The sequence below is a fragment of the Carassius carassius genome, chromosome 27, assembly GCF_963082965.1.
Source record: "Carassius carassius chromosome 27, fCarCar2.1, whole genome shotgun sequence".
In the NCBI taxonomy this organism is placed as follows: Eukaryota; Metazoa; Chordata; class Actinopteri; order Cypriniformes; family Cyprinidae; genus Carassius; species Carassius carassius.
The window spans coordinates 12,075,144-12,100,770 of NC_081781.1; the positions used below are offsets into that span (position 1 = coordinate 12,075,144).

A 25,627-nucleotide genomic window follows, 5' to 3' on the forward strand; every position below is an offset into this window, starting at 1 on the left:
AATATAGGATTATATTTGACTGACCATGTGCAAATTATGGGTAACTTGGAAACCCCTAACAAAGGTTTTAACACCAATAAAATTGTTTGTGTTCTTATGAAATATACTTCTGTGCACAACTTTTTCAAATAGCTCTTTTCTATTTTAAGACATTTCAAAATGTTGTTTATTCCTGTGGTGTTAAAGCTGAATATTCAGGATCTTTTACTCCAGTCTTTAGTGTCACACGATCCTTCAGAATAAATTCTAAAATGCTGATTTGCTGCAAAAAATATCAAATTATAACAATTAAATAAAATAAAAAAATAATAAATACAAATTTAATTAATATCAATGTTGAAAACAGTTGTGCTGCTTAATATTTTTGTGGAAACCATGGTAGATTTTTTAGGATTTGATGAATAAAAGTTCAAACTAACAGTTTATTTGAAATAGAAATATTGATAGCAATGTAAATGTCTTTAATGTCTCTTTTGATCAAAAAATGAAAGAGTGCTGAATAAAAGTATTAATTTCTTTAAAAAAAATCTTAGTGGGTAGTGTACAGACAAATATAATTTGAAACATTACTTAAATTCCTCAGAAATAGTTCAAACCCATGAAAGTCATTATATAATTCGGATAACAGAATCCCAGTTTGTTTAGGTCAGTTGCAATGTTTAGTTCCAGCTATGAATTAACTGGAGTCTCTTGGAACGGTTTCCAGAGCTGCTCATGCAGAGTCTGTAGTCCTGGGAAAGACATTCGCTGTTTGTTTTCTAGACAGTAATCTTTTAAAAACAGATTTGTAACTCAGCTGCTGACAACACAGACAGGCTAGCAACATCAAGGCCACATGCCAGTATCTCTCTTCCTGTTCTGCTTTGCTATATCTATTTCGCTCTGTCTCCCTTAATCACTGCCTTCCTCTTTTTTAGATTCTATAAGTTAATTAAATTAAAAACACACATGCATAGGTAGTTTGGTAAAACTCTTGTGTCTTTCCCTATTTTGTAGCACCTCTCCATCTCCAATGGAAGTATTCAAGTGGATGCTTCATTCATGCAAACATTGTGGAACGTTCAGCCAACCTGCTCCAGAAGCAACATGGAAGTGGGTGAGTTCAAAGTCAAAATGTACTTCTTTTGTCTTGCTGTACTATTTTAAGAGTTCAATTGATATTAGGAATGGTCTCACTGTTCCCTTGTCTCTGTAGGATTTCTTCTGGGTGGGCATGTGATACGCTTGTTCCATGGGCACGACGAGAGCCTCACCATACCAGGATCCGAGCAAAGCCTAGAGCAACAGAGGTGAATCAATTAATCTATCTGTCATTCTATCGATCGATCTATTGATATGACATGACATTGTGACATTATTTCCTATAGAGTGGTGAACTATGAGACTGGCAAAGGAGGGTCCAAGGCCAGGTCTTTATGGAGACTGGAGCCTCTTCGGATAAGGTGAAATCAAATACTTACTTACCTTCTTCTGTGCACGCACACACACACACACACTTTGGGTTGCAGTAAACTGCAGTAAATTTTTGATGACCCAGACTTGGTGTTCCTTTGCTGTCTTTTCCAATTATGCACAAAAGGGTAGTTCAAAGTCAGGTCAGTGAGCAGTGCATCTAATCCATGACTGATTGATTAAGCATTAAAATGGTTAACAACTCATATTTAATGGATTGTGTGGAAAAATGAAAAAAAAATTGCATACTCACAGGGGAGTCTTTTTCTTGAATTATAGCTGGAGCGGGAGTCACATCAGATGGGGTCAGCCCTTCCGCCTCCGCCATCTCTCCACCGGTCACTACCTGGGCCATACAGAGGACAATGGCCTGATACTGCTGGACAGAGAGAAGTCTGACACCACTGCAACAGCCTTCTGTTTCCGGTCAAGCAAGGTTTGATCCATTTATTTTAAAGTTGTCTACAGATGAAAGAAATATAAGTTAAACTCAACCAACAGCATTTGCAGCGTAATGTTATTTACCACAACCTAATCTGATTGGGTTACATTGAAAGGAATGGGCCTTTAGTAAACGTTAAAGTACCCACCATTTCAATAGTGGAGACAAAGTATAGTGTATGTGTTAACACAAATGTAGTATAAAAAAAGTTTTCTGTAAAAAGTTGCATGCAGTTCTAATATTTTATGAAATTATACCCTAGTAAAAAGTTATATATATATATATATATATATAAAATAAATTAATTTCATACTAAGTATAGTTCAGATCTATTAACATATTTACTGACTTATTGCTCAAGACGTAAAAAAAAAAATATATATATATATATAATCAAACTTTATTTTGAGTGTTACTTGTGCACAATGCATATTTATTATTATTAAATCTAAAATGTGTTTTAATGTCACTGTTGATTAGGATTGTATGGTCTTTGAATAATAAAGTGAACCTGAATTATACTTAGTTCCACTTTAGCACAATCAAATATAATTGAACATACTTATATATGTTTATACATACAGTTGGACCTCTGCACTACTTCCGCACAATTAAAGTGCATTAAGCACAACATTAGTTGTTCCAATTTAGCAGACTTTAAGTATACCAGCTTATTATACCAAAAGTACAATTGCAGGTTTTTATAAAGTAAATAAATATGTAAATGTATTTGTAGTATACTTAGCATAAAATAAATGTATATCAAATGTATCTTAGTATATTTATTTGTCACTAGTGTAAGCTTCATGTTTTTGTTGTTAAATTTCCACCCAAAATGTCCACTGTAAATGCCTCATTGTTATTTTTTTCGCTAATCAACATTATGACTCAGCTTAACTTGTACCGAATAAGGAACATTCCTTAAATTTAATTAATCAGTAAATCAGATGAATCAATGACGTTCATAGCTACACCGCATCATCATCATGGACAAATTGGCTTGATAAGATTGTAGCCCTGCTAGTCAGAGATTAGAGTCTGTAATTGCTACATCTGTTTCCCTATTACTAATCCTCAGTGCAATATTACTGTATTGGAGTTTCATTAGCCCTCCTCTGCTGCAACAAGCTGAGAGATCACAAGCCCAGCTGTCCTACTGTGTATTTTATCTCAATAACACTTAAAATAGGCTCACAAAATTATTGACTGTGACTGTCCAAACTGAACAGATGACAATATTTGGCACTGCAAAGGCAGTACTCATGCGATTTGTCTTTCCCTCCACAGGAAAAGATTGACTCTGGCCCAAAGCGTGATATTGATGGTATGGGGGTTGCAGAAATCAAATACGGCGATTCCTTCTGCTTCATCATGCATGTGTCCACTGGCCTGTGGTTGTCCTACCAGGCACCTGATGCCAAATCTTCTCGCCTGGGACCACTGAAGAGAAGGGTGAGAGATAGTGTCCTTGTGGTCACGATTACATGATTACAACAACTTTGAATAGCATGTACATCTTTAATGACATCATGTGCTGTAAGTTATGATCCTGTTAAAGATTATGGGCTCTCAGGATGGTCTAATGTTGGCTCAAGCTTAACCGCAGTGGCTTCTGTGTAGAGTGTAGGATATACGAGGCCATGGTTTAAATGTGATAATGAGGTAGGCATGGTGACAGTGAGTTTTTGGGGAGTGGTCAGGATTACTTGTTTAAATGGACTGCACATCTTTCCAGCGCTGTGGTATGCAGCTTAAGTCTGGGCTAAAGGCCAGAAAAAGCACGCAACCTTTACGCACAGCCCAGTCAGCCAAAGCCGTAACTTTGGTGACACTCGATTCGATTTTCACTTCGAAAATATTAAAACACTCTTTCATTTTTGTAGCTTATGAAGTCTGCTAGACAGACTCTGCCACTTATGTGTGGAAGAGGTGCCGAGTTAAAGATAAAACCCAAAGACAAGTTCTACAGTTGCTGTAGAGAAGATAAACACAACAATCGTTGACAAGGCCACTTTTAGGATGTGCATTAATCACAAAACATTTTCAAAATAAGTTAATAATAAGAACATTCTCTTGACAATTAAATCAGCATATTAGAATATTTTCTGAATGATCATGTGACTCTGAAGGCTGCTGAAAATTCAGCTTTTGCCATCACAGGATTGAGTTACATTTTTAAGTATATTAAAATATAAATTTGTGAAATTGTAAAATAAAGAATTTGTGATAATATCTCATATCTCATATTACTATTTTACCAAAATATTTTTGTTATTAAATCTGATATGCTGTGGTGTACAACATTCTGGGTTCAAATGTAAAATCTGGGATGCAAAATGCAAAAAAAAAAAAGGTCAAATAAAAATTAATTCAGATTCTGCAATAATATCTAGGTCAGATGTTCATTATTAAGCAGAAATATTACAAATATTAATACTCTGAAATTCAACTCAAACTTTGAATGTACATGAATCAAACTTTCTTCATGTAATTTCTATGTATTTTGCATAGAATACATTGATTAACAATACTATTGCACACTCATCCAACTTTATTACCACTGTTCTTACATTGCTGCTGTGCATAATGTACATATAATCCCTACATTGCATTCCTATTTATATTCTATTTATATTGTGTCCTGGGCTATGACATTAAACTGACCCACTCCATGCAGGGCTAGTAACCCGCTTGGTTTTAACAAATTACTTCGAAAGTCACAAATGAAGTACCCATTCCGGGCAAAAATCGTCTTTGCCACGTCGCTTCGCGATTCCATCGCGTATGAAGGGGCAGCCATCTGCTCCCGATCATGCAATGTCAACGAACAAGCACCATCAACACAACCAAGCAGCGTCAATTTTCTCATCGCAAACCAACCATCATTGGTACCTACAACGTCCGTACTCTACGAGAAACAGAAAAGAGAGGCAACCAAGAAACACCAACATTTAAACAATCTGACCGGTTCCATCAGCTCATTCATGGGTGTGAAGAGAAAGGAATCGATATCGTAACCATACAAGAGCACCGACTACCAGCAGCCGATGGCATTAACACGTACATCGAAATCTACAACAACAAAGAATAGAGATTCGACTTCTGCTCAGCCACAAAAACAACCCAAGGCAATCACGTCGGAGGAATAGGGCTCTTAACGAACAAAAATGCCGCCAAATCCCTGACAGCAACAACTAGTGTCTGAGCGGATAATGACAGCAACATTTGCGGGCAACCCTTTAACAACAGTCATCGTAGCCTATGCCCCGACAGAAGAAAAACCAAAGACAGAGAAAGACAACTTCTATAACCAGCTCATCAAATGTGAAAACGAAACATCGCCACACAATATGCTCGTCATTGCAGGCGACTTCAATGCAAGAATTGGAGAAGACAGCCATCAGTCAAATCCAAGAGTTATAGCCAAACACGTTCTGCACAAAGCAACAAATGACAATGGAAGTAGACTAGTTGAGTTCTGTGAAGCAACAAATACAAGGCCAACACAGCCCAGATTCCCTCATCCAAAATCCAGAATCTGGACGTGGCAACCGGATGCCAATAGAAACGCAAAAGACGGGAAAAACAGAGCTCAACTAGATCACATACTCATCAACGGCAAGTGGATCAATTCGGTGAAGAACGTGAGAGCAACTCACGTTCGGTCTTGGGTCAGACCACAGAATAGTAAGCGCAGAGATCAAGATCAGCCTGAGAGCGCCAAGAGAAACCAAGAACAAGCGCCTCAAGTTCGACTGGAGAAAGCTCAAAGACAACGAAGAGCTACAAGAACAATATACCGTCACTATCCAAAATAGTTACAACGCACTTAGGAGAGAAGACGACCAAGATGATATGCAGCCAAAATATGATAGATTCGTAACAGCCATCGAAGAAGCTGCAAAGAGCATGGTCGGCCTAGTCAGGAAAAAAGCACCAAAGAACTGGGTTTCGAGCAAAACGATCGAACTTCTCAAAGCACGGAATAAATCTAAGAGAAACAAGTGTGCGAACATGAAACAACTCAGTCAAGATCTGCTTGATTCATATGAGCAGGACAGGATCAACTACTTGGAGGAAAAACTACAGCGACAGCAGCAAAAGAAGCAGCAAAAGCAAATAAACTAAGAACAACTTGGGAGATAGTCAAAGAGATCAGCGGCAAGACTAAGTCAACAAACAAACACAAGATGAAAAGAGCAGACGGAAGAGACATCAAATCATCACAAGAACTGCTAAAGGAGTGGCAACAATACTTTAAAACCTTGTTAAACAACAACATAATCACTGACGATTTGCCAATCGAACCAGCTGCCCAGGATCTTGACATCAACACAAGTCCATTCACTATCATAGAGATAAAGTGCCCAATTGAAGAACTGAAGAATGGCAAATCACCTGGCTGCGATTATGCAATCACACCAGAGGCACTGAAATATGGAGGAGACTATGTTGCCGATCTCATCTGCAACATCTGCAACGATGTATACTGTCAAGAAAAAGCACCAGAACAGTTCACCACGAATCTGATAGTACCACTGCCAAAGAGAGGAGACCTCACCCTAATGAACAACTACAGAGGGATTAACTTGATGTCGGTCGTCGCCAAAGTATACAACAGGGTCCTTCTTTACCGAATAAGAGACCCGATCGACAAGATTCTACGCGCCAATCAAGCTGGCTTTAGAAGAGGGAGAGGATGTACAGAACAAGTCCACATCCTGCATAGAATAATCGAAGGCTTTCAAGACAAGAAACTTGATTATTATATCACCTTTGTGGATTTCAAGAAGGCATTCGATTCCATCAAGAGATCAACCATGTTCGACATACTAAGACATTATGGAATCCCAGACAAAACAGTAAGAGCGATCCGCACAATCTACAACAAGTCAAAGAGTCACGTACTAGTTGAAGGGAAGCTATCAGACCACTTCGACATTACAACAGGCGTCCTACAAGGCGATACCCTAGCTCCCTTCCTATTCATAATCACCATAGACTATGTATTAACTCGAGCCGAAAAAGAGCATGCAAAGAACACATTATCGCGCGGAATCGTAACACACTTAAAAGAATCCAGCAGAAATCCAGAAGTATCACTATTTGACCTGGATTTCGCTGATGACATCGCCCTATTTGAAAACACCCTGGACAGAGCACAGGAACAACTCACAACAACAGCAAAGTGGGCCAGGAGAGTAGGCCTTCAAGTCAATGTAGGTAAAACAGAAGCACTGAGTAACCAAGAATATGCCGGTCTGGACATGGCAATACACAATCATCAGCACATACAGCTAGATGGACAGCCATCGAATGGACCAAGAACTTCAAATATCTTAGTTCCCACATCGCCTCTAGCGAATCCGACATCAAAATACGAAAAGGCCAAGCATGGGGGGCCTTCTGGAAGATGAAGAACATGTTTCAGTCAAGAAGTCTTCCAATTACACTCAAGATCAACATATTCGAATCTGCATGTGTCTCAATCCTGCTCTATGGTTGCGAGAGCTGGATCCTTAGCAGCAAACTCAGAGACCAACTCAACAGTTTTGCCACCAACTGCTACAGAATCATGCATGGCATAAAGCGTCTGGACAAGAAGAGCAATAAAGAGATTTATGAAATAGTCGGCCGCAACCAACTCGTTTTTCAAGTACAACAGAGGCAGCTAAGATTTGTAGGACACTGCCTAAGAAGACATGAGAGCGACTTGATCAACAAGTATGTTTTGTATGCGCCACAACAGCGGCATGGCAAAAGAAGTCGAGGCAGAGCGCGAAAGCTATACCACCAATATATTGGCGAACTCATCAATAAGGACGTACCAGCAACAGTGAGCGAACTACGAGAAGCTGCCAGCAACCGCAAAGAATGGACAAAATTAGTGACCGACTGTCAACCTACCTTGTTCGCAGCCAATTGATGATGATTATATTCTGTAAATACTCTGCTTAATACTGTATATAGCAACTCCACTGTACATTCTGTAAATCATAGCTTCACTTACTCTGCACTTATATGTACTGTATATAAAACACTATATTCTTGCACTTCTGGTTAGATGCTAACTGAATTTCATTAGCTCTGTACTTGTACTCTGCATAATGACAATAAAGTTGAATCTAATCTAATCTGATCTAATCTAAACCTAAACCTACAATGTGGTTTGAGGTCAGTTCCAAGTCAGCTGTTATACTTGCAGTGAGTGTTAATGTACATTTACGATGTGTGCAGGCTGTCCTGTCTCTTGAGGGCCATATGGATGATGGGCTGACTCTGCAGCTTTGCCAGCACGAAGAGTCCCGGGCGGCTCGCATCATTCGTAATACCACTCGCCTCTTCACTCAGTTCATCAGGTACAGCAGACCCAAAGGCTCAAGTGCAGCCTAGCACAATACAAACGTTCGTCCCATCGTAAATAAGTGCCATTTGGAACAAGAACAATGCAAGACTAGTGTATTATTACATTTCTGATGTTTAGCATTAAAATACTTAAATTATTATTGAATTAAATATTTCTAATTTAAATATTATTTTCTTTGACTCAGGGGTCTGGATGGTTTGAATGGGGAGAAGACTACAGAGGTGACACTGCCTGTGTGTGAAGTGCTGCAGACACTAGACGACCTCATCGTGTACTTCCAGCAGCCTGACTCTGAGCTCGAACATGAGGAGAAACAGAGGCAGCTCCGATCCCTCATCAAGCGCCAAGATCTCTTCAAAGAAGAGGTTAAATACAACTTAAATGTGTCATATTAGACTCATGATAATACATGCAAATGTACAGGCTGACACTTATTATGATTATTTCAGGGAATGCTAACCCTGGTCTCAAACTGCATCGATCGTCTAAACGTGTACAACAGTGCCGCTGAGTTTGAGGAGTTAGCAGGCGAGGAGGCTGGAGAGGCCTGGAAGGACATTCTCAACCTCCTCTATGAACTTCTGGGTAAGAATGCAATCACACGTCTGCAGCCTTCAGCTGTTCACCGAGGGTGATGATGGAGAGACATGACAGTTATTAGAGGCAGTTAAACAGCTATTCTATTCTCTTTTATCACCTTGTTGTTGTCTCCAGGCCTGATTTATGGAAGGCAAACATAAAGTTAGAAAGAGAGGACCTTGTTCAAGATATTAAAAGTTCAGCATGAAGCAAAATTGCTTTAGAAATCTTATATGAAGACCATTTAATTTCTGCTACTGTTTCAATTTTTCTCCTGAAGCATTTTTTAATACTGCTTCTATATATAGAGTGCTGCAGAAGCCAACACAAAAGTTAGCATCATCCTGGTTCCCTTGACAAAAAGCCAATAGAATTTTTTCATTTGCTTTTGGGTTATTGCAGAAAATAAACTCTGTAAGTAAAAAGGTTTATATTTCTTACTTGTGGTCATCAAGATAATCTTCGCAAATGAACACTTGATCTTTAAAGCCTAAAAACTAGCAGAATAAACAAACTACACCACGTATGCATTATTTTAATGTCAGCACCATTATGTTTGCGACAACGCTATTTTAAAATCTAGAGGCAAATTAAAAAAAAAAAATTATAAAAGTTTGCTTGAACGTGATTATAAGCAGAAGGTTGTAAAGGTATAAATTAGTTTTCCTGTTTGACGTGATGACGTTTAGGACCAGATTTACTAACAGCTTGTGCCATCGCAAACCGTCTTTTGGGGTTAAAATGATACTATCAGGATTTTATGGAATTGTGGTCTAATGCTAATTTGGCCTTTTTAGTAAATTTGGCTATTTATGTTCCTGACATCCTCTGTAGTCCGATTTGGCCAGTTGGTAGAGATGTAAAAATGGTAAAAACATGAGTGGGTATTTCTGGTGTATTTGATATTTTAGACTAAAATATGAAAATATCTTGAGCTTGTTTTAACCACAGACCCATTAAAAAACACTGGCTTTGGGGCAATTGATCTGGCCAAAGTTTTTTAATTCAGTTTGAAATGTTAACATCGCATGAGTATTCAGTGAGCATGAACGCTCTTCTCAGTTCACCTTGACTGGCTCGACATTTATCAGAGCCCCCATCGAGGCTCGTTCCGAATTTTGCTCGCTCAGAGTCATTGAGGTCACCCTCGAGAGGTGCCTTGCTGAGTCTGTCTGGCAACAGTAGCATGATACATTATGCTGGTGACAACAGTCAGTTTTTAACATCTCCATACGGATGCATTTGCTGCCGCAGGAAACAGCTCTTCTCTGGGTGTTTGGGCTTCAAAACTGCCTAGACAATCTTTCCACAGAGTGCCTTTAGCTCTGGGCTTGAGTTTGATTGATTGCTCTCTGAAATACAGTCTAGTTTAAGATTACTCCCATTTAGTATTTTACTCACACCGGAGTTGCATTTATTTCAGAATATCACAACGTAGGTGGGAAACCTTGTGTGAAGGATGGCGAAAGGGATTGCAGGTGTAAGTGTGAGGTATGTAGGAATAACGGTGTAACATTGAGCTGATTGCCATTGATTTTTGTCCATTAGCTGCTCTGATTCGAGGCAACAGGACCAACTGCACACAGTTCTCTCGCAAGCTGGATTGGCTGGTCAGCAAGCTAGAGAGACTGGAGTCCTCATCAGGTAAATACCACTATACTTCAAATCGGACACATACTGTACATTAGCACTGATTACAGAGGCGTTATACATTAACCAGTCTGTCTTACGTAGACATAAACTGAGCGATCAACCATCAGCATCTGCACAGATCAATGATTTTAGCTCAAGCTCTGTCACACCAGAATTACAGATGCATAGCAGCATAGGAGCAATAGATACTTTTTTTTATAAAGAAATCTATAGTCATTTGCATAAACAACTCTCTGCTATCTGATTATATAATGCCTTTATCATTCCTTGTGTTTATGCGATGCAATATTAATAAAGCAATTCTATACAGGCATTTTAGAGGTGCTTCACTGTATCCTAATCGAGAGTCCAGAATCTCTGAACATCATCCAGAAGGCCCACATCAAATCCATTATTTCTCTGCTGTACAAGCATGGACGCAACCACAAGGTCAGCATTTGCTGTTTCTACACACACACACAAACACAGATGAGTGTGGAATATAAAGGATGTTGCTGGCCATCCAAAGCCTTAAGATGGAAACTAATACCTGCCACCGTGAATACTATGAATATTATATGAAGAGCTGAAAATGCAGTTTTTTCCAGTTCTGTATATAAACCCTTATATCTATCTTCCATTTAGTGTACATGTGTTTATTTCTGTATTATAGAGAGACACAGACTATCACAGACAAGGAAGATCCTTCAGAATTCATTCTAGAAACAGATTTTTTAATTTTTATCTGTAACATTAGAAATGTCTTTAACTTTTGATTAGTGTACAGTAACTTTCCTGACCTAAAACGTTTGAAAGGTGAAGGTAGTATGACCATTTGTGCTCATTTTCCTGGACAGAATTTCTAAACTGCCTAAAATGGCTAGGGTTTAGATTTGTTTTCCTATTGTTTTTCTATTGCTAAAGGTACTGACTGAAAAGTAGTTTGACCAATGGTGTGCAGGCATTGTATATAATCCACCAAATCATGATTTGAGAAGTTGGGATTTACAGAGAACGGTCAAAGCAATGCAAATATGTGTATATAATGTACTGTACCAAGACTGTAGAGCATTTCAATAGGAAAACAAAGCCAAATCTTGGACATTTGAGACATTGTCTTAAAAAAAGAGGACATATGGCCACCCTAGTTTTCATGGTGCAAACATTCAGACATTTTAACAAGGGGCAGGTGTTTGCTGATGTAGACCCTTGCTACTTGACTTGAGAATTCCTCGATCTTATAAAATGTGTGTCATGCAAACTCGTAAATACATTTTAGGAGCTGCACAGCATGTTATGATAGCAAACACTCTAAAGTATGCACTTGAGAATATGCAGGCACAAGACTAGAAAGTTGTGAATAGGGGAATATGCAGTATAAATTTAGTTTAAAGCAATAAAACCACTGCATTATTACAGTGCCTCCTGTACTCCCTTACAGATTTTAGATGTTCTCTGTTCCCTGTGTGTCTGCAATGGTGTGGCTGTGAGAGCCAATCAGAACTTCATCTGTGACCACCTGCTTCCCAGGAGAGACCTGCTGCTCCAGACACGACTGATCAATGATGTCCAAAGGTAGACAACCACAAACACAGTTTTCTAAATCAGAATGTTTGTTTTTCACTAAAATTACACTACTGTTCAAAAGTTTGGGGGCGGTAAGTTATTAAAATATTTGTGAAAATTGTCTTATGCTAACTAAGGTAGCATTTATTTAATTTACAAATCCTAATTACTCAAAGAATGTAATATATTACTTATTACTAGTTATTAAGGCTGGGCATCTTTCAAAAATGTCAATACCTTGACTTCGATACAGGTTCCTGAAATATATGTTTTTCGATACCAATTTTAGTAAATCAATTTTCAGAAGATTACATTATCAAAAAAAAATTCTTTTTATAACTTTCTTTTTTTAACTGAAAAACTTTATTTTTTAGCTTGTTGATGTTTATACAGACTCGAATACTCATCTCTTGAGCCACTGCACAGAAATGAAATGTAACGAACACAATAAATCAGTGCAAATAGTTTTAAGTTTACACATCTGTTAGGCTGCATTTACAATAGTGCGTGTTCATTTTAAAATGCATCGCTCAGACAGAATCATCATTTCCATTCCTTTTTCCACTGATCTACTGATGAGCTTTCAGCACTGTCTGCCTGTGTTCTCTCTTTCATGATCGCTGCTCTGAATCAGAGGTAATTACATATTTCAGCAACATAACATGGCCAAAACACACATTAGATGGCAATCGGAAGTAATTACAAACACTCGATGGTGGTTTAAAGTGATTTTTGAGTAAAAGTGGAATATAAATTTTATTTATTGTGTTAAGTAGCTTGATGCTACTCTGTGCATGAATGGTCACGTAACACACACTTTCGGTCCTATAGTATGAATGAACAGACATCTGCATATGTTCGGAACTCCACGCATCTCCCGCCCTAATCTCAAATGGAAATGAATGACTTACAAGTCTGTCGCTTGTAGTTTTGTGAGATAGTAATACAATACAAAATTACAAATAGAATTAAATAAAATTAAATTTTTTCAATTAACCTGGCAGTCACTGTCAACACACAAACCTTCTTAATGGATTTTTTTTGTGTGTGCTAAATTTGCAAAAAATTGTATGTATTTGATTTATTTTAATAATGAATTGAATTTATTTTTCTGTAATTCAAATGTTTATTTACAGTATGAGACCCAACATCTTCCTGGGCATGAGTGAGGGCTCGGCACAGTATAAGAAATGGTACTTTGAGCTGATCATCGATCAAGTAGACCACTATGTGACCAGTGAACCCACCCACCTTCGTGTTGGCTGGGCCACCACCAAAGGCTACGCCCCCTATCCTGGGGGTGGAGAGGGCTGGGGAGGAAACGGTGTGGGTGATGATCTTTACTCCTATGGTTTTGACGGGCTTCATCTGTGGTCAGGTACTTTTAAGGCTGTTTTACCCATGTTCCTCACTGCCTGATCTAATATGTCATTCTGAAAAATGCATATATGAACATGACTTCATCTAAATAATTTCCGATACTCTTGTTTGACAGTAGTATTCACAAAAATCTACTAAACTGTTATGCTCTTCACATCTGATAGGCCGAATCCCACGGGCCGTGGCCTCTATAAACCAGCACTTGCTGAATTCAGATGATGTTGTGAGCTGTTGTCTTGATCTCGGAGCCCCTAGCATGTCTTTCCGAATCAACGGTCAGCCTGTTCAAGGCATGTTTGAAGACTTCAACGTAGATGGCTTCTTCTTTCCCGTCGTCAGTTTCTCTGCAGGGGTCAAGTGAGTTTCTCTAATATAAAGTACCCTACATGGAGTAAGAGTTATACATATATAGCAAGAAGGAATATGGTTAGATTTAGCATACATATATTTTAATATTAATGAGGACAACATTCTGTAGCAATCTTTTAACGTGTTTTTCTACAGTTTTCACTTTGAGGGTAGCACGTCTTCAGTGATTGTACAGGAGTTGTGCTATGTGACAAATGAACCCTTTCTTCTTTTTTGCGCTGTATCCGCCCTAAAGCACTTTATGTTCAATCAACAGAGACAGGCCATTACTCACTTGACTTCTCAACCAACTCCAAACAAATTAAGTAGCACCAAGACATTTTTTGGACAACCCAGTGTTGCTATTAGGATTAATCAAGTAATTGATCAAGAGTTTAAATGCCTTTTTCATGTTTTTTTTTTTCCTCAAGGGTCCGTTTCTTGTTGGGTGGACGCCATGGAGACTTTAAGTTCCTTCCTCCAGCAGGCTATGCACCATGTTATGAAGCCTTGCTCCCCAAAGAAAAGATGCGTGTGGAGCCTGTGAAGGAGTATAAAAGAGACCTGGAGGGAGTGAGAAATCTGCTGGGCACCACAGAGTTCCTGTCCCAGGCTTCCTTCATTCCCGTTCCTGTTGACACCAGCCAGGTGATATGATATCAGTAACTCACAGTAATTCACTGTGTTTTTACACTCTATTCTACCTGTTCTTCCATGGCAGCATAATTAATCCAAATTTTATCAAATATTGCGATATGGCTATAATATACAGTGATTTATAATTATAAAAAAAAGAAAAGAAAATGTATAATTATTATTTTATAGTGAAAAATATTATTTCTTGTTTTGTTTACAATTTTTATATTATGATAATTATTATCATTGTTACTACTATTATTTTTTTTACAATGAAATATTACAAAAGTAATAATTCTTATATTGCCATGGCAGCATAATTAATTCAAACTTAATCAAAGATTGCTATTTTGCTATGGTATACAGCTGCACTGTAAAATAATAATATTTATAATAATATTTCATATTTTATTAAAATAATATTTCTAATTTATAATAATTATTATTATTAAAACTTGATAGTGTTTATTTTAAAATTAAATATTTAAAAAGTATTCTTATATTGTTTACAATTTTTAATAACTCTTGTACTGTTATTTGATTTGTGCTGTTCAAATCTTAAATATTATATGAAGGTTTGCATTTGTTCTTATTTTATTGTCCTGTAATACAGATTGTCCTGCCTCCACATCTTGAAAATGTGCGGGACAAGTTAGCTGAGAACATCCATGAGCTCTGGGGCATGAACAAAATAGAGCTTGGCTGGATGTATGGCAAGGTAAGAAAACATTTAAGAGACACTATAAAAATACTTACCAGCATGATCAGAGTTTCTCAGCAGAAACACGATCATCTCTGTATGACACAAGCACTGATGTCAGGATCATTACTGATGTGGGACTTTAACTCAGAGGAGGATAATTGAAAATGTCAACCTAAATTGAGAGTCCTTGGGCACAGCTTAAATGAATATTTAAGCATTCCAAGTAGCAACAGCAGATGGGGATGCAGATCTATTTTAAGGGCAAAAGGAAGCTACTTTGATCCGGTTTTATGCCTTCCACTGATCGCTGCATGAGATTAACTGCAGAAATTGCAGAGCACAATGGAAAATGACTCTGATGACAGAGCTTTGCAGTATCACAGTAGTTAAAACAACCTTAATGAGGAGCATGCTGTCCAAGAGCTTGCCAGAGAAATGAATTATGGTTGAGTGCTGCCGTTACTCCTGGGGTCGGATCTTAGCATTTATTAAGAACAAATATTTCAGAGACCCAGCTGGTCTCTGATTAATCAGATTTTAATTAGACTTAGCTGGCTCAAGGTGGCATTTTTGTGAGCATGTGGGGTTACAGGACAGGATCAGCTAGGCAAGAAAAACTCTACTTGCATTCTGCCATCATTATTCAATCCTAAACGCTTTAGCATTCTCTCTCGCGTTACATCAATCTACTGTAGAGAGTTTTACGGGTCATGAAAGAGCGGTATTAGTTTGACTTAAATCATATCACTGCTCTTGCTGATTCATTCCTGTCACTCGCTAATTAATCAAATAACTGTGCAGAAATAGATCTAAGTTGAAACACTAGAATTTTAGATTTTAAAATGTAATCTGAAAAGCAAGCATTTCTTTTTATTATCAATATTAAAAGCAGTTGTGCTACTTAATATTTTTGTGGAAATATTTATTCATTGTGGTACATTTTTCAAGATTCTTTGATGATTAGATTATGTTCAAAAGAACAGCATTTATATGAAACATAAATCTTTTAGAAAGAAAATTATAAATGTCTTTACTGTCAGTTTTGATCATTTTGATGCATCATTGCTCAAAAAACGATTAATTTACAATGTATTAATTGTTACATTTATTAATTTAGCAAATCTTGCTGTCCTCAAACTTTTTGGTACTGTACTGTATTTTATACATCAGCTAGTGTAAAAATTTGAAATCATTCTCCTAGCAAATATAAGATGCTAGTTTTCTGTGAGTTTTCTAAATGTTTTTACTTTCATAAATTTAGAATGTATCACATTTTGTTATTCATTGTACAGTGATTTGCTGGTATTTTGATAATATTTGCTTTTTATCAGGTCCGGGATGACAACAAGAGACAGCACCCTTGTCTTGTTGACTTTTCTAAACTGCCAGAAACAGAAAAGAATTATAACCTGCAGATGTCAACTGAAACTTTGAAGTGAGTATTACCGCAATGCCGTGCATATAAATGGCTGTAGATGAGGCCATTATTATTAAAATGCTTATGGTCATTAAATGTATGTCAGTAAATATTGATAAGCTGTGGCTGCAAAATTCATTTAATCCCTATAGACTCTCTAGACTCAGCAGTATTTCGATTGAAATTCATTAACCAGCTCAATGAGGTGTTGAACAGATTCATTTCTTTTGATAAATACTGTAATGCAGTACTTGTCAATTTCCTCAGTTTTCTAAAAGTTATTTAATTTCAGGACCCTACTTGCTTTGGGATGCCATGTTGCACAAGTCAACCTAAATGCTGAAGACGACCTGAAAAAAATGAAACTCCCCAAGAAGTAAAACCAAAATGAAAATCTTTCTGTTTCAACTATCTGCCTAAATGAAGTTTGACTGACAAGTTTTAGTACTGTGAAATGTTTGACCTTTTCTCATTTATATCCTCCTTTTTAAAGCTACATGATGGCGAATGGTTATAAACCTACACCACTAGACCTTTCTGATGTGAAACTGACACCTGGTCAAGAGGTTCTAGTTGATAAATTGGCTGAAAATGCTCACAATGTTTGGGCCAAAGATCGCATCAAACAAGGATGGACCTATGGCATTCAGCAGGTAACAATGTCTTGTTTAATATTCATAAGATATGACATTGGATTTGTCCGTTTTCCTGAAGTGCATTGACAAACCTGTTAAGAATGACAATGAAAAAGTCAATTAAGTTGTGTAACATAATTACTTTTGCATTTTATTCAAAGGATTTGAAAAACCGTCGTAATCCACGGCTGGTGCCATATGCTTTATTAGACGAACGCACTAAGAAATCAAACAGAGACAGTCTTCGAGAGGCCATCCGTACTCTGGTTGGATATGGCTATTTTATTGACCCACCTGATCAAGAGAGTGAGTTTTAATGTTTTTACTATTCAGTGACTATATATATATAGTTTGTCTTGATCATAACTTTCCCATTTTTTTCCATTCTGTAGCTGCTCACAATATAGAGAAGGAGGGCATTGAATCCATCCGTCTCTTCCGTGTGGAGAAGACCTATGCTGTAAAGACAGGGAAGTGGTATTTTGAGTTTGAGGCGCTCACTGGAGGTGACATGCGGGTGGGCTGGGCACGGCCCGGATGCAGACCTGATGTAGAACTGGGACTAGATGACCAGTCCTTTGTCTTTGATGGCTTCAGGGTAATTATCTGATACTGGCACTGTTTTATTTTTGTTTCTGGCACAAGCTAAGCAAACAATGGAGTTCAAAACATTTTCAATCTGTCAACACATTCAGAATATATAGAACAAAGCAGAAGAATATTCTGATGAATCTAACTAGTTTGAAATCTTATATTCTGTCACAAGACTACCTTGCTAATATTGTTTTAGTCGAGGAGTAATGATTTGAAAGGCTTCTAAAAATCACTCCCAGGGCCGCCGAGTTCATATGGGCAGTCATTTCTTTGGGAGGACGTGGACTAAAGGAGATGTGGTGGGCTGCATGATCAACATGGAGGACAAATCCATGATATTCACCCTGAATGGAGAGATCATAATCACCAACAAGGGCTCTGAGCTCTGCTTTGCTGACTTTGAAACTGAAGATGGTAAACAGACAATAATCATCATAAGCACAAAGGATCTGTAATGTATTACTGTATATATATGCACATCACTTATTATAAGAATGAAAAGTAAAAGAAGGAGGCATAGATGGTTTTTTGTTGTTGAAGTAATTGGTCATCAAAATTTCAGCTCGATTTTTTTAAGACATGCTTTGAACTGATACACACTGACCTTTGTCACCATAGGATTCATCCCAGTGTGCAGCCTGGGTCTTTCCCAAATTGGCCGCATGAATTTAGGAAAAGACGCTAGTACTTTTAAGTACTACACTATGTTTGGCCTTCAAGAGGGCTTTGAACCCTTTGCTGTTAACATGAATCGAGAAGTCACCATGTGGTTCAGCAAACGCCTACCTACATTTGTTAATGTACCGGAGGACCACCCCCATATTGAGGTACAAACAGATGTGCTGAATTATACCTTTTCACTCTCTTGGAAAATGCTGGAGAAAATACTGGTGGATTCTTTAAACTGCATCCGTTTTGCATTTAGGTTACTAGAATAGATGGGACTGTGGACACACCTCCTTGTCTAAAGGTGACACACAAGACATATGGGACCCAGACCAGCAATGACGACATGGTCTGCTGTCGTCTAAGCATGCCTGTTGAATTCCACTCTGGCCCTCGTAAGATCACTGATATCAATGAGGTGATTGCTGAGGACCAAAGAGCCAAGAAGGATGATGGAGGCAAGACTGATTATTGCAGCATTACAAAGGTAAAAATATTTGACATCTTGTTAATGCTAATCAATGTTGACTTATACATTGAGAATAATGAAAGAACCTTATTATTGTACTCATTTGACTTTTGATGTACTTGTGCTTAAGTACTTCTACTCTGTGAGAGTGTTTGCTGGACAAGATCCATCATCTGTTTGGGTGGGCTGGGTGACACCAGACTATCACTACTATAGCAAGCACTTCAGCCTCAGCACAGTTCGCACTGTCACTGTAACGCTGGGAGACGAGCGGGGACGTGTTCACGAGAGGTCGGTTCAAAAGACTGGTTCACACTTCCAAAAGAAACCCATTATTTCAGACCACTGTTGTTTTCACACAGCCTTTTTCGTATATCCCAGACGTATTGGAAATTTCCCCTGATTGAATTGTGTGTTGTCTTTTTGTCATCTCTTTTAACTCAGTGTGAGGAGGAGTAATTGTTACATGGTCTGCGCTGGGGATGTTGTCAGCGGCTCCCCAGGCCGTAGTAACACTGATCTGGAGATAGGCTGCTCCATTGATCTGGCCTCAGGCCTGGTCTCATTCACTGCAAATGGCAGAGATCTGCCTACTGCATACCAGGTAATCTCAGCTCCTAACGTTTAACAAAATAAGATACAATACCATTGCTAGTAAATAAATCATACTCAGTAGACTAAATATTAGCCCGTTAGTATCGAATCATAATGCAAAGCTTACATACTTCAATTCACTTTACAATTTCAGGGTTTTTAAGTTGACGATTAATGCTTCTAAGGCTTCCTAGAGGAGATAATAAAATAAGTGACAATGCCGTTATGCTTCTTATTATAGTGGTGACAAAAGTCTGAAGTTTAAATCCTAGAGAAACTTCAACTTTTTCTTATTAAAATTAAGTTTAAGTAGATCTATTATAATTGCAAATGAGGATTTCAGTGGCACAATTGCAGCCAGTTTGTTGTTTAATGTGCAGTTGTTTTGTACTAATGTATCACAATGTGTAGCGTTACCCAGTAAAATAATGGAACAATGGAATAAATGCAAAAAACCAAGAGGTGACAAAATAGATGTGTCCCAAATTTTTTTTTTTTTTTTGATTAGGTTAAGTACTTACAAAAAGTATGTTCTCTATATTGTTAATGTGTTTAATATGAATGCATTCTGGATGTATCAGACATATGTACTACTCTTTTCACATAATATAGTGTAGTAGTATAGTAGGGACTCATATGTTTTTTTTTGGATGCAGCCAATATGCCATCACTTAATGCATTTTTAGTACATTCCAGTTTGATTTTCTTTTTAAAAGTTGGCTCAATGTAAAGGGATTTATTTAAATGAAAAATATTTGGAATGTAATTCCAAACTTTGGGGAAGTGTTTTTTTAATGAATCTCTGTGCTTTTCTAGTCTTAGTTTGCCTCAGGCTCTGATTTTCGAAGGAGACTTACAACAGCAAATATTTAAAAAGCTGTATCATGCCTGAGCAGTCTGGATTTACATTAATCCTAAGTAGTGTGCAACACTAGGTTGTCCAAGTAAAGCAAGTAAACTTGTCAGAATAGACTTCATGTGCTTTCTACTGCCTTCTTTTAGGTTGAGCCTAACACTAAGCTCTTCCCTGCTGTGTTTGTTCAACCCACAAGTCCAAACCTCTTCCAGTTTGAGTTTCCTAAAATCCCAGTAAGTATTATTAATGTTTTCAAGTTCCTCCATTTCACACATTATAATTCACTGACATGATCTGCATCAATCCTCACACAGGATGCAATGCCCCTGTCTTCAGCCATCTTTAAGAGTTTACAAAGAAACCCAGAGCCCCAGTGTCCTCCTCGGCTGGATGTGCAGACAATAGTGTCCGTGTTGTGGAGCAGAATGCCCAACACCTTCCTGTCGGTGGAGACGGCCCGTGTCAGTGAGAGGCATGGCTGGGTGGTGCAGTGTCTGGAGCCCCTGCAGATGATGGCTGTTCATATCCCAGAGGAGAACAGGTGATGCATTACTCATACACACTGTTTTCCAAATGCAATGCCTGTCAACTTTGTATTCCTGGGAATGTGACCTTTCATTGAAATAAAACCCCTTAAGTGCTCTTTTGGCTTTAATGTCAGCTGGCTTGAATGAAGATCTTAACCTTTTTCCTGTTTGCCACTGCCTTAGGTGTATCGATATCATGGAACTATCAGAAAACGAAGATCTACGCCAATTCCACTATCACACTTTAAAGCTCTTCTGCGCCCTTTGTGCATTGGGCAATACTCGCGTTGCTCACGCCCTCTGTAGCCATCTTGACCAATCACAGCTCCTGTATACCATTGATAACCAGTACCTGTCCGGTCAACTGCGTGAAGGCTTTTACGATGTCCTCATCAGCATTCACCTGGAGACGAGCAAAGAGGCCCATCTCATGATGAACAATGAGTTTATAATACCAGTAACAGATGAGACGAGGAGCATCCGCCTCTTCCCTGACGACTCTAAGCGTCACTCTCTTCCTGGTGTAGGCTTGAGCACTTCACTGACCACTCGCCTCAACTTCTCCCCTCCGTATTTCATTACCCCCAAGCGCGATCAGCTTCTCTTCAGCCCTCAGATCCCTCTGGGTATCCTGAAGGAGAAAGCCATCAGTATGCTTACGGAAGCTGTGCAGGGCGGAGGCGCCCACATTCGAGATCCTGTAGGCGGAAGCGTTGAGTATCAGTTCGTGCCCATTCTCAAGCTGATTGGCACCCTGCTGATAATGGGTGCGATGACCAGCGATGAGGTGAGGACCATCCTGCTTCTCATTGACCCTGTTGTGTTTGGGGATGGGAAGGAGGAGGAGGAGCAAACTGCAGTGGCTGAATTGGGAGCGGAGAAAGAGGAGGCCGCCAGTAATGAAGAGAAGGCTGTGGAGGCAGGGGAGGAGGAGAGTAAAGAGGCCAAGCTGTCTCCCAAAGGTCTTCTAGAGAAAAGTTTGCCTGAGTCAGTCAAACGGCAGGTGAGTTACTTGTTATCTTGTTCATTATGGCCTGTTGTTCGCATTCATATTACTTTACAATTAAGGTCCACATTGTGGTTAACAAGTTGTTTACAAGCTCTTCAGTGATTGAAGGATACTTGCTCTTGACTTGAGACAGAAATGTAATTTATTTTATTCAATTATTATGTAATTGTGTGATACAGCAGTCAGGTGGTACAAGTCTGAGTTAACAAATTGTAATTACAAAATTACACGAAATAAATAATATGCCAGTTGCCAGTTGCCAGTTGCATTTGCATGAGATATTTACATGGTTCTTGTGCATTTAACCAAGGTGAGTGAGTATGAATGAGTATAGGAATTACACAATCTTCCTGTGGAGGTGTATATTTCCATTTTTTAGGCCTCAACTGTACCTCTAAAATAATTTGACTGAGATACTGTATATGCATTCAAATGAAGTGAGATTTTGTGTGGTTGTGCAGATGTGTGAACTGCTGCACTATTTCTGTGACTGTGAGCTGAAGCAGCGCATTGAGGCTATAGTGGCCTTCTCAGATGATTTTGTGTCCAAGCTGCAATTCAATCAGAAGTTCCGTTACAATGAGTTGATGCTAGCCCTCAACATGTCAGCTGCTGTAACTGCCAAGAAGACAAGAGAGTTCCGTTCACCTCCTCAAGAGCAGGTAAGCCATCTTCATAGACTCATATAAAGCCTCATTCTTCATAGATCTCAGAATGTCCAGAAAAGTCCTTTAATGACACTTGAACACTTGAATGAAAGACATCAAAACCATCCCATTGTCTTCAGCAAATGTAGCTCATAATGTGTTCACTTTTCCTGTTGTATAATTCCAAATACTTTATATTTGGTTTTATTATACAAAATTAACACATTTTGTTGACAGAAGATTGCTCCTCCTGCTGTCGCCATGTAACTGCTAATTTCTGAATGCAAACTGCATCATCGTGAATGGGAGTGAGAAAATAAACACCTTGGCATCACAACAGATTTTCAGCTTTTAACTCAAGGTGTACAGCAGTATTACTGATAAACCCATGCCAAGGTCTTGAATGATTGTCTTTTGATTTGTGCTTAGCACAGCTCCAGGCCTCAGAGTCAGAGTGGACTTTTTTGGTAACTGAAAAGAATGCGGAAATAAACTGGTTTGTCTCTGTAACCAGGGCAACAGAAAGGTATTTTACAGATACAGCTGATTTCCATGAGAATGTTACATTACTTCTGTCAAAGGTTAGGCTTATGAAATCTGTATTTCATAATCCATCATATTTAAAAAAAGATTTCAGATTACTTCTAAGTTTTGGTTGTGGTGAAGTGATGTTTCCCCTCCCCCCTGAAGCAGCATATATATTTTTAATTGCAGATAAACATGTTGTTGAACTTCAGTGCGGGTGATGATTGCACCTGCCCTGAGGAGCTGCAAGAGGAGCTTCAGAGCTTCCATGATGACCTGCGACTACATTGTGGTATATATTTATCCATTCTTTCCATTGTTTACCTGCATTCTCAACCTATTTCTCTCTATGTAACTGTACTCAGTTTAAAAAGTCAACTCATTTTCAAATTCTACATCATATAATCTTGTGATGTTCTTTCAGTTTCATTTAGTTGTAATTATACTTCCTTAAATGCAAGTTTAAATTACAAATCTACAGCCTGTTTTACCACAATTCAAATTCAAGGGTTTTAAAGGCATAATTAATTCAGTTCTGAATGGTGCACAACCCTGATATCATGAATTGTCATTTGCTGCACAAATAATCAGAAGATGCAGATACAGTTTTCATTTTTGTGTATATACACAGGAATCCCTATGGAAGAGGAAGAGGAGGAACAGGACACATCTCTTAAAGGCCGCCTAATGTCCATGGTATACAAGATTAAAGGTCGTCCCCAAAAAACTGAGGAAAAACCAACAGAGCAAGAACAGGCTGCTCCTAGTAAGGCTTGTTAAAAATAGATTCTGTAAACGTTTTATATTTCATAGTGTTTCATTATACCTTTGTTCCGCTGTACCTGGATCAAAAAAAGACTATATCCTGAGGGCCAGAACATTCTAAACCAAGCTATGGTTTAGAACGACATTTCTAGCAACATTACATGCACTACAGATATTGTTTTTTTAAAGTATATTTTTAGTATATTTAGTATATTTTAGTAAAGAGTAAATAATAAATGGCTTATGATCAGAAACATTGTTTGTACTGTGTTTGTTTTATAAACCCTCTGAAATAAAAAGCAAGTCAGTACTGTGCTCCAAATCAGCATAAAAGGGTATTAAGGTGGCAAGGATATTAGCATTGACTTAAATCATGTTACCAGCCATGTGTAGACAGTACGTATTAAAATGGATGTAAATTGCAGATGTTGGATAAAAGCGCCAGTCCTGCACTCTCTCTTGATGAGAGAAGTATGTGATTAGAGCAGCTATTCTAAGAACAGCAAACAGGGGCAATTTGTGAAAAGAAAATATTAATAGATGTAACGACATACACTAATGGTCCTAACACATGACTAGAGCACGGGGTCTGAAATCTCTTCTACATGGAGGGCCATTTTTAATTTAATATTAGTAATCACGGTTCCATATCACCCTAATTAATTTATTAATATTAGTATACTTTATGCAGTATAATACAATACACCAGTTCAACAGTTAAAGCATAAGTAAGCATTATATTGCAAAGATCTAATTAAAAATGAAAAAACAAACCATGCAAATACATTTTTATCCAAGTCTGTCTGCTATTGTCTTCTCCAGCGAACCTGAAGGAGCTGATATCTCAGACTATGGTTACTTGGGCTCAGGAGTGCAAGATCCAAGACCCGGCACTGGTCCGCAGCATGTTCAGCCTTTTGAGAAGGCAGTATGATGGCATCGGTGAGCTGCTCAGGGCCTTGAGGAAGAGCTACACCGTCAGTGCCAAGTCTGTAGGGGACGCGATAAACCTGCTGGCCTCGCTGGGCCAGATCCGTTCACTACTTAGCGTCCGCATGGGGGAAGAGGAAGGCCAGCTTATGATCGATGGCCTGGGGTAAAATTTCATCTTCCATTCTTTAAGAAGTTTACATCCTACTATACATTTAGATTGCCCTTGCCATCATCTAACACTCACTTACTCTCCCACTTCCTGTTTTGTTTTACATTTATTTGGACAAAATAGTACAGAATTTGCAAATCAACCATCATCTTTGCCAGATCACATTAGCCAGATTTTTTATATCAAAGCATCCCTTCACTGTACAGCTACATCCTATAAAGTGTTTGTCTTATTCTTGCACTCAGGGACATCATGAACAACAAAGTGTTTTACCAGCATCCAAATCTGATGCGTGTTCTTGGCATGCATGAGACAGTAATGGAGGTCATGGTCAATGTGCTGGGAGGAGGCAAGGATAAGGTACTTTTTTTTTAGCCATACTGCCCCAAAAGGTGCTTTTCTGGCGTGGGATGCTCTGGTTATGTTCAGTTTATGTAATTTATTATATCCTGATCGTGTGACTTCAGTTGTAATGCACATGCTTAATAAGTTTCTTCTGTCCATTTTATCAACTTATAGTTGTTCCTCTTGTATACCACTTTGGATAATCATTTGCTGAATGCATAAATGTAAATGTTTAGACTTCAGATAATATTGTTTATGATTATAATAAGACCCCATGATTCAGTTAGACACTTGTGCGTCCAGGCCAAACCTTAGCCAAACCTTCTTAAACTAAACACGATATCTAGAGGGATAACACGTAGTCCATAGGA

General features: G+C 38.3%; 1 protein-coding gene across 1 annotated transcript in view; it reads left to right on the plus strand.

Annotated features, from left to right (window-relative positions):
- Positions 1 to 25,627, plus strand: part of ryr3 (ryanodine receptor 3) — an 80,826-nt gene that overhangs the window by 22,052 nt on the left and 33,147 nt on the right. Inside the window, exons 8-40 of the mRNA XM_059512712.1 lie at positions 997 to 1,096; positions 1,196 to 1,289; positions 1,368 to 1,442; positions 1,732 to 1,888; positions 3,182 to 3,346; positions 8,132 to 8,253; positions 8,446 to 8,626; positions 8,711 to 8,846; positions 10,389 to 10,484; positions 10,804 to 10,922; positions 11,914 to 12,047; positions 13,175 to 13,416; positions 13,583 to 13,775; positions 14,198 to 14,414; positions 15,016 to 15,120; positions 16,437 to 16,540; positions 16,815 to 16,898; positions 17,016 to 17,175; positions 17,319 to 17,463; positions 17,550 to 17,755; positions 17,991 to 18,165; positions 18,370 to 18,578; positions 18,677 to 18,904; positions 19,017 to 19,177; positions 19,331 to 19,490; positions 20,483 to 20,569; positions 20,651 to 20,877; positions 21,047 to 21,866; positions 22,334 to 22,534; positions 23,234 to 23,336; positions 23,676 to 23,810; positions 24,632 to 24,905; positions 25,157 to 25,271. Of these exons, the coding sequence (XP_059368695.1) occupies positions 997 to 1,096; positions 1,196 to 1,289; positions 1,368 to 1,442; positions 1,732 to 1,888; positions 3,182 to 3,346; positions 8,132 to 8,253; positions 8,446 to 8,626; positions 8,711 to 8,846; positions 10,389 to 10,484; positions 10,804 to 10,922; positions 11,914 to 12,047; positions 13,175 to 13,416; positions 13,583 to 13,775; positions 14,198 to 14,414; positions 15,016 to 15,120; positions 16,437 to 16,540; positions 16,815 to 16,898; positions 17,016 to 17,175; positions 17,319 to 17,463; positions 17,550 to 17,755; positions 17,991 to 18,165; positions 18,370 to 18,578; positions 18,677 to 18,904; positions 19,017 to 19,177; positions 19,331 to 19,490; positions 20,483 to 20,569; positions 20,651 to 20,877; positions 21,047 to 21,866; positions 22,334 to 22,534; positions 23,234 to 23,336; positions 23,676 to 23,810; positions 24,632 to 24,905; positions 25,157 to 25,271 (5,730 nt within the window). The remainder of the gene's footprint in view (positions 1 to 996; positions 1,097 to 1,195; positions 1,290 to 1,367; positions 1,443 to 1,731; positions 1,889 to 3,181; positions 3,347 to 8,131; positions 8,254 to 8,445; positions 8,627 to 8,710; positions 8,847 to 10,388; positions 10,485 to 10,803; positions 10,923 to 11,913; positions 12,048 to 13,174; positions 13,417 to 13,582; positions 13,776 to 14,197; positions 14,415 to 15,015; positions 15,121 to 16,436; positions 16,541 to 16,814; positions 16,899 to 17,015; positions 17,176 to 17,318; positions 17,464 to 17,549; positions 17,756 to 17,990; positions 18,166 to 18,369; positions 18,579 to 18,676; positions 18,905 to 19,016; positions 19,178 to 19,330; positions 19,491 to 20,482; positions 20,570 to 20,650; positions 20,878 to 21,046; positions 21,867 to 22,333; positions 22,535 to 23,233; positions 23,337 to 23,675; positions 23,811 to 24,631; positions 24,906 to 25,156; positions 25,272 to 25,627) is intronic.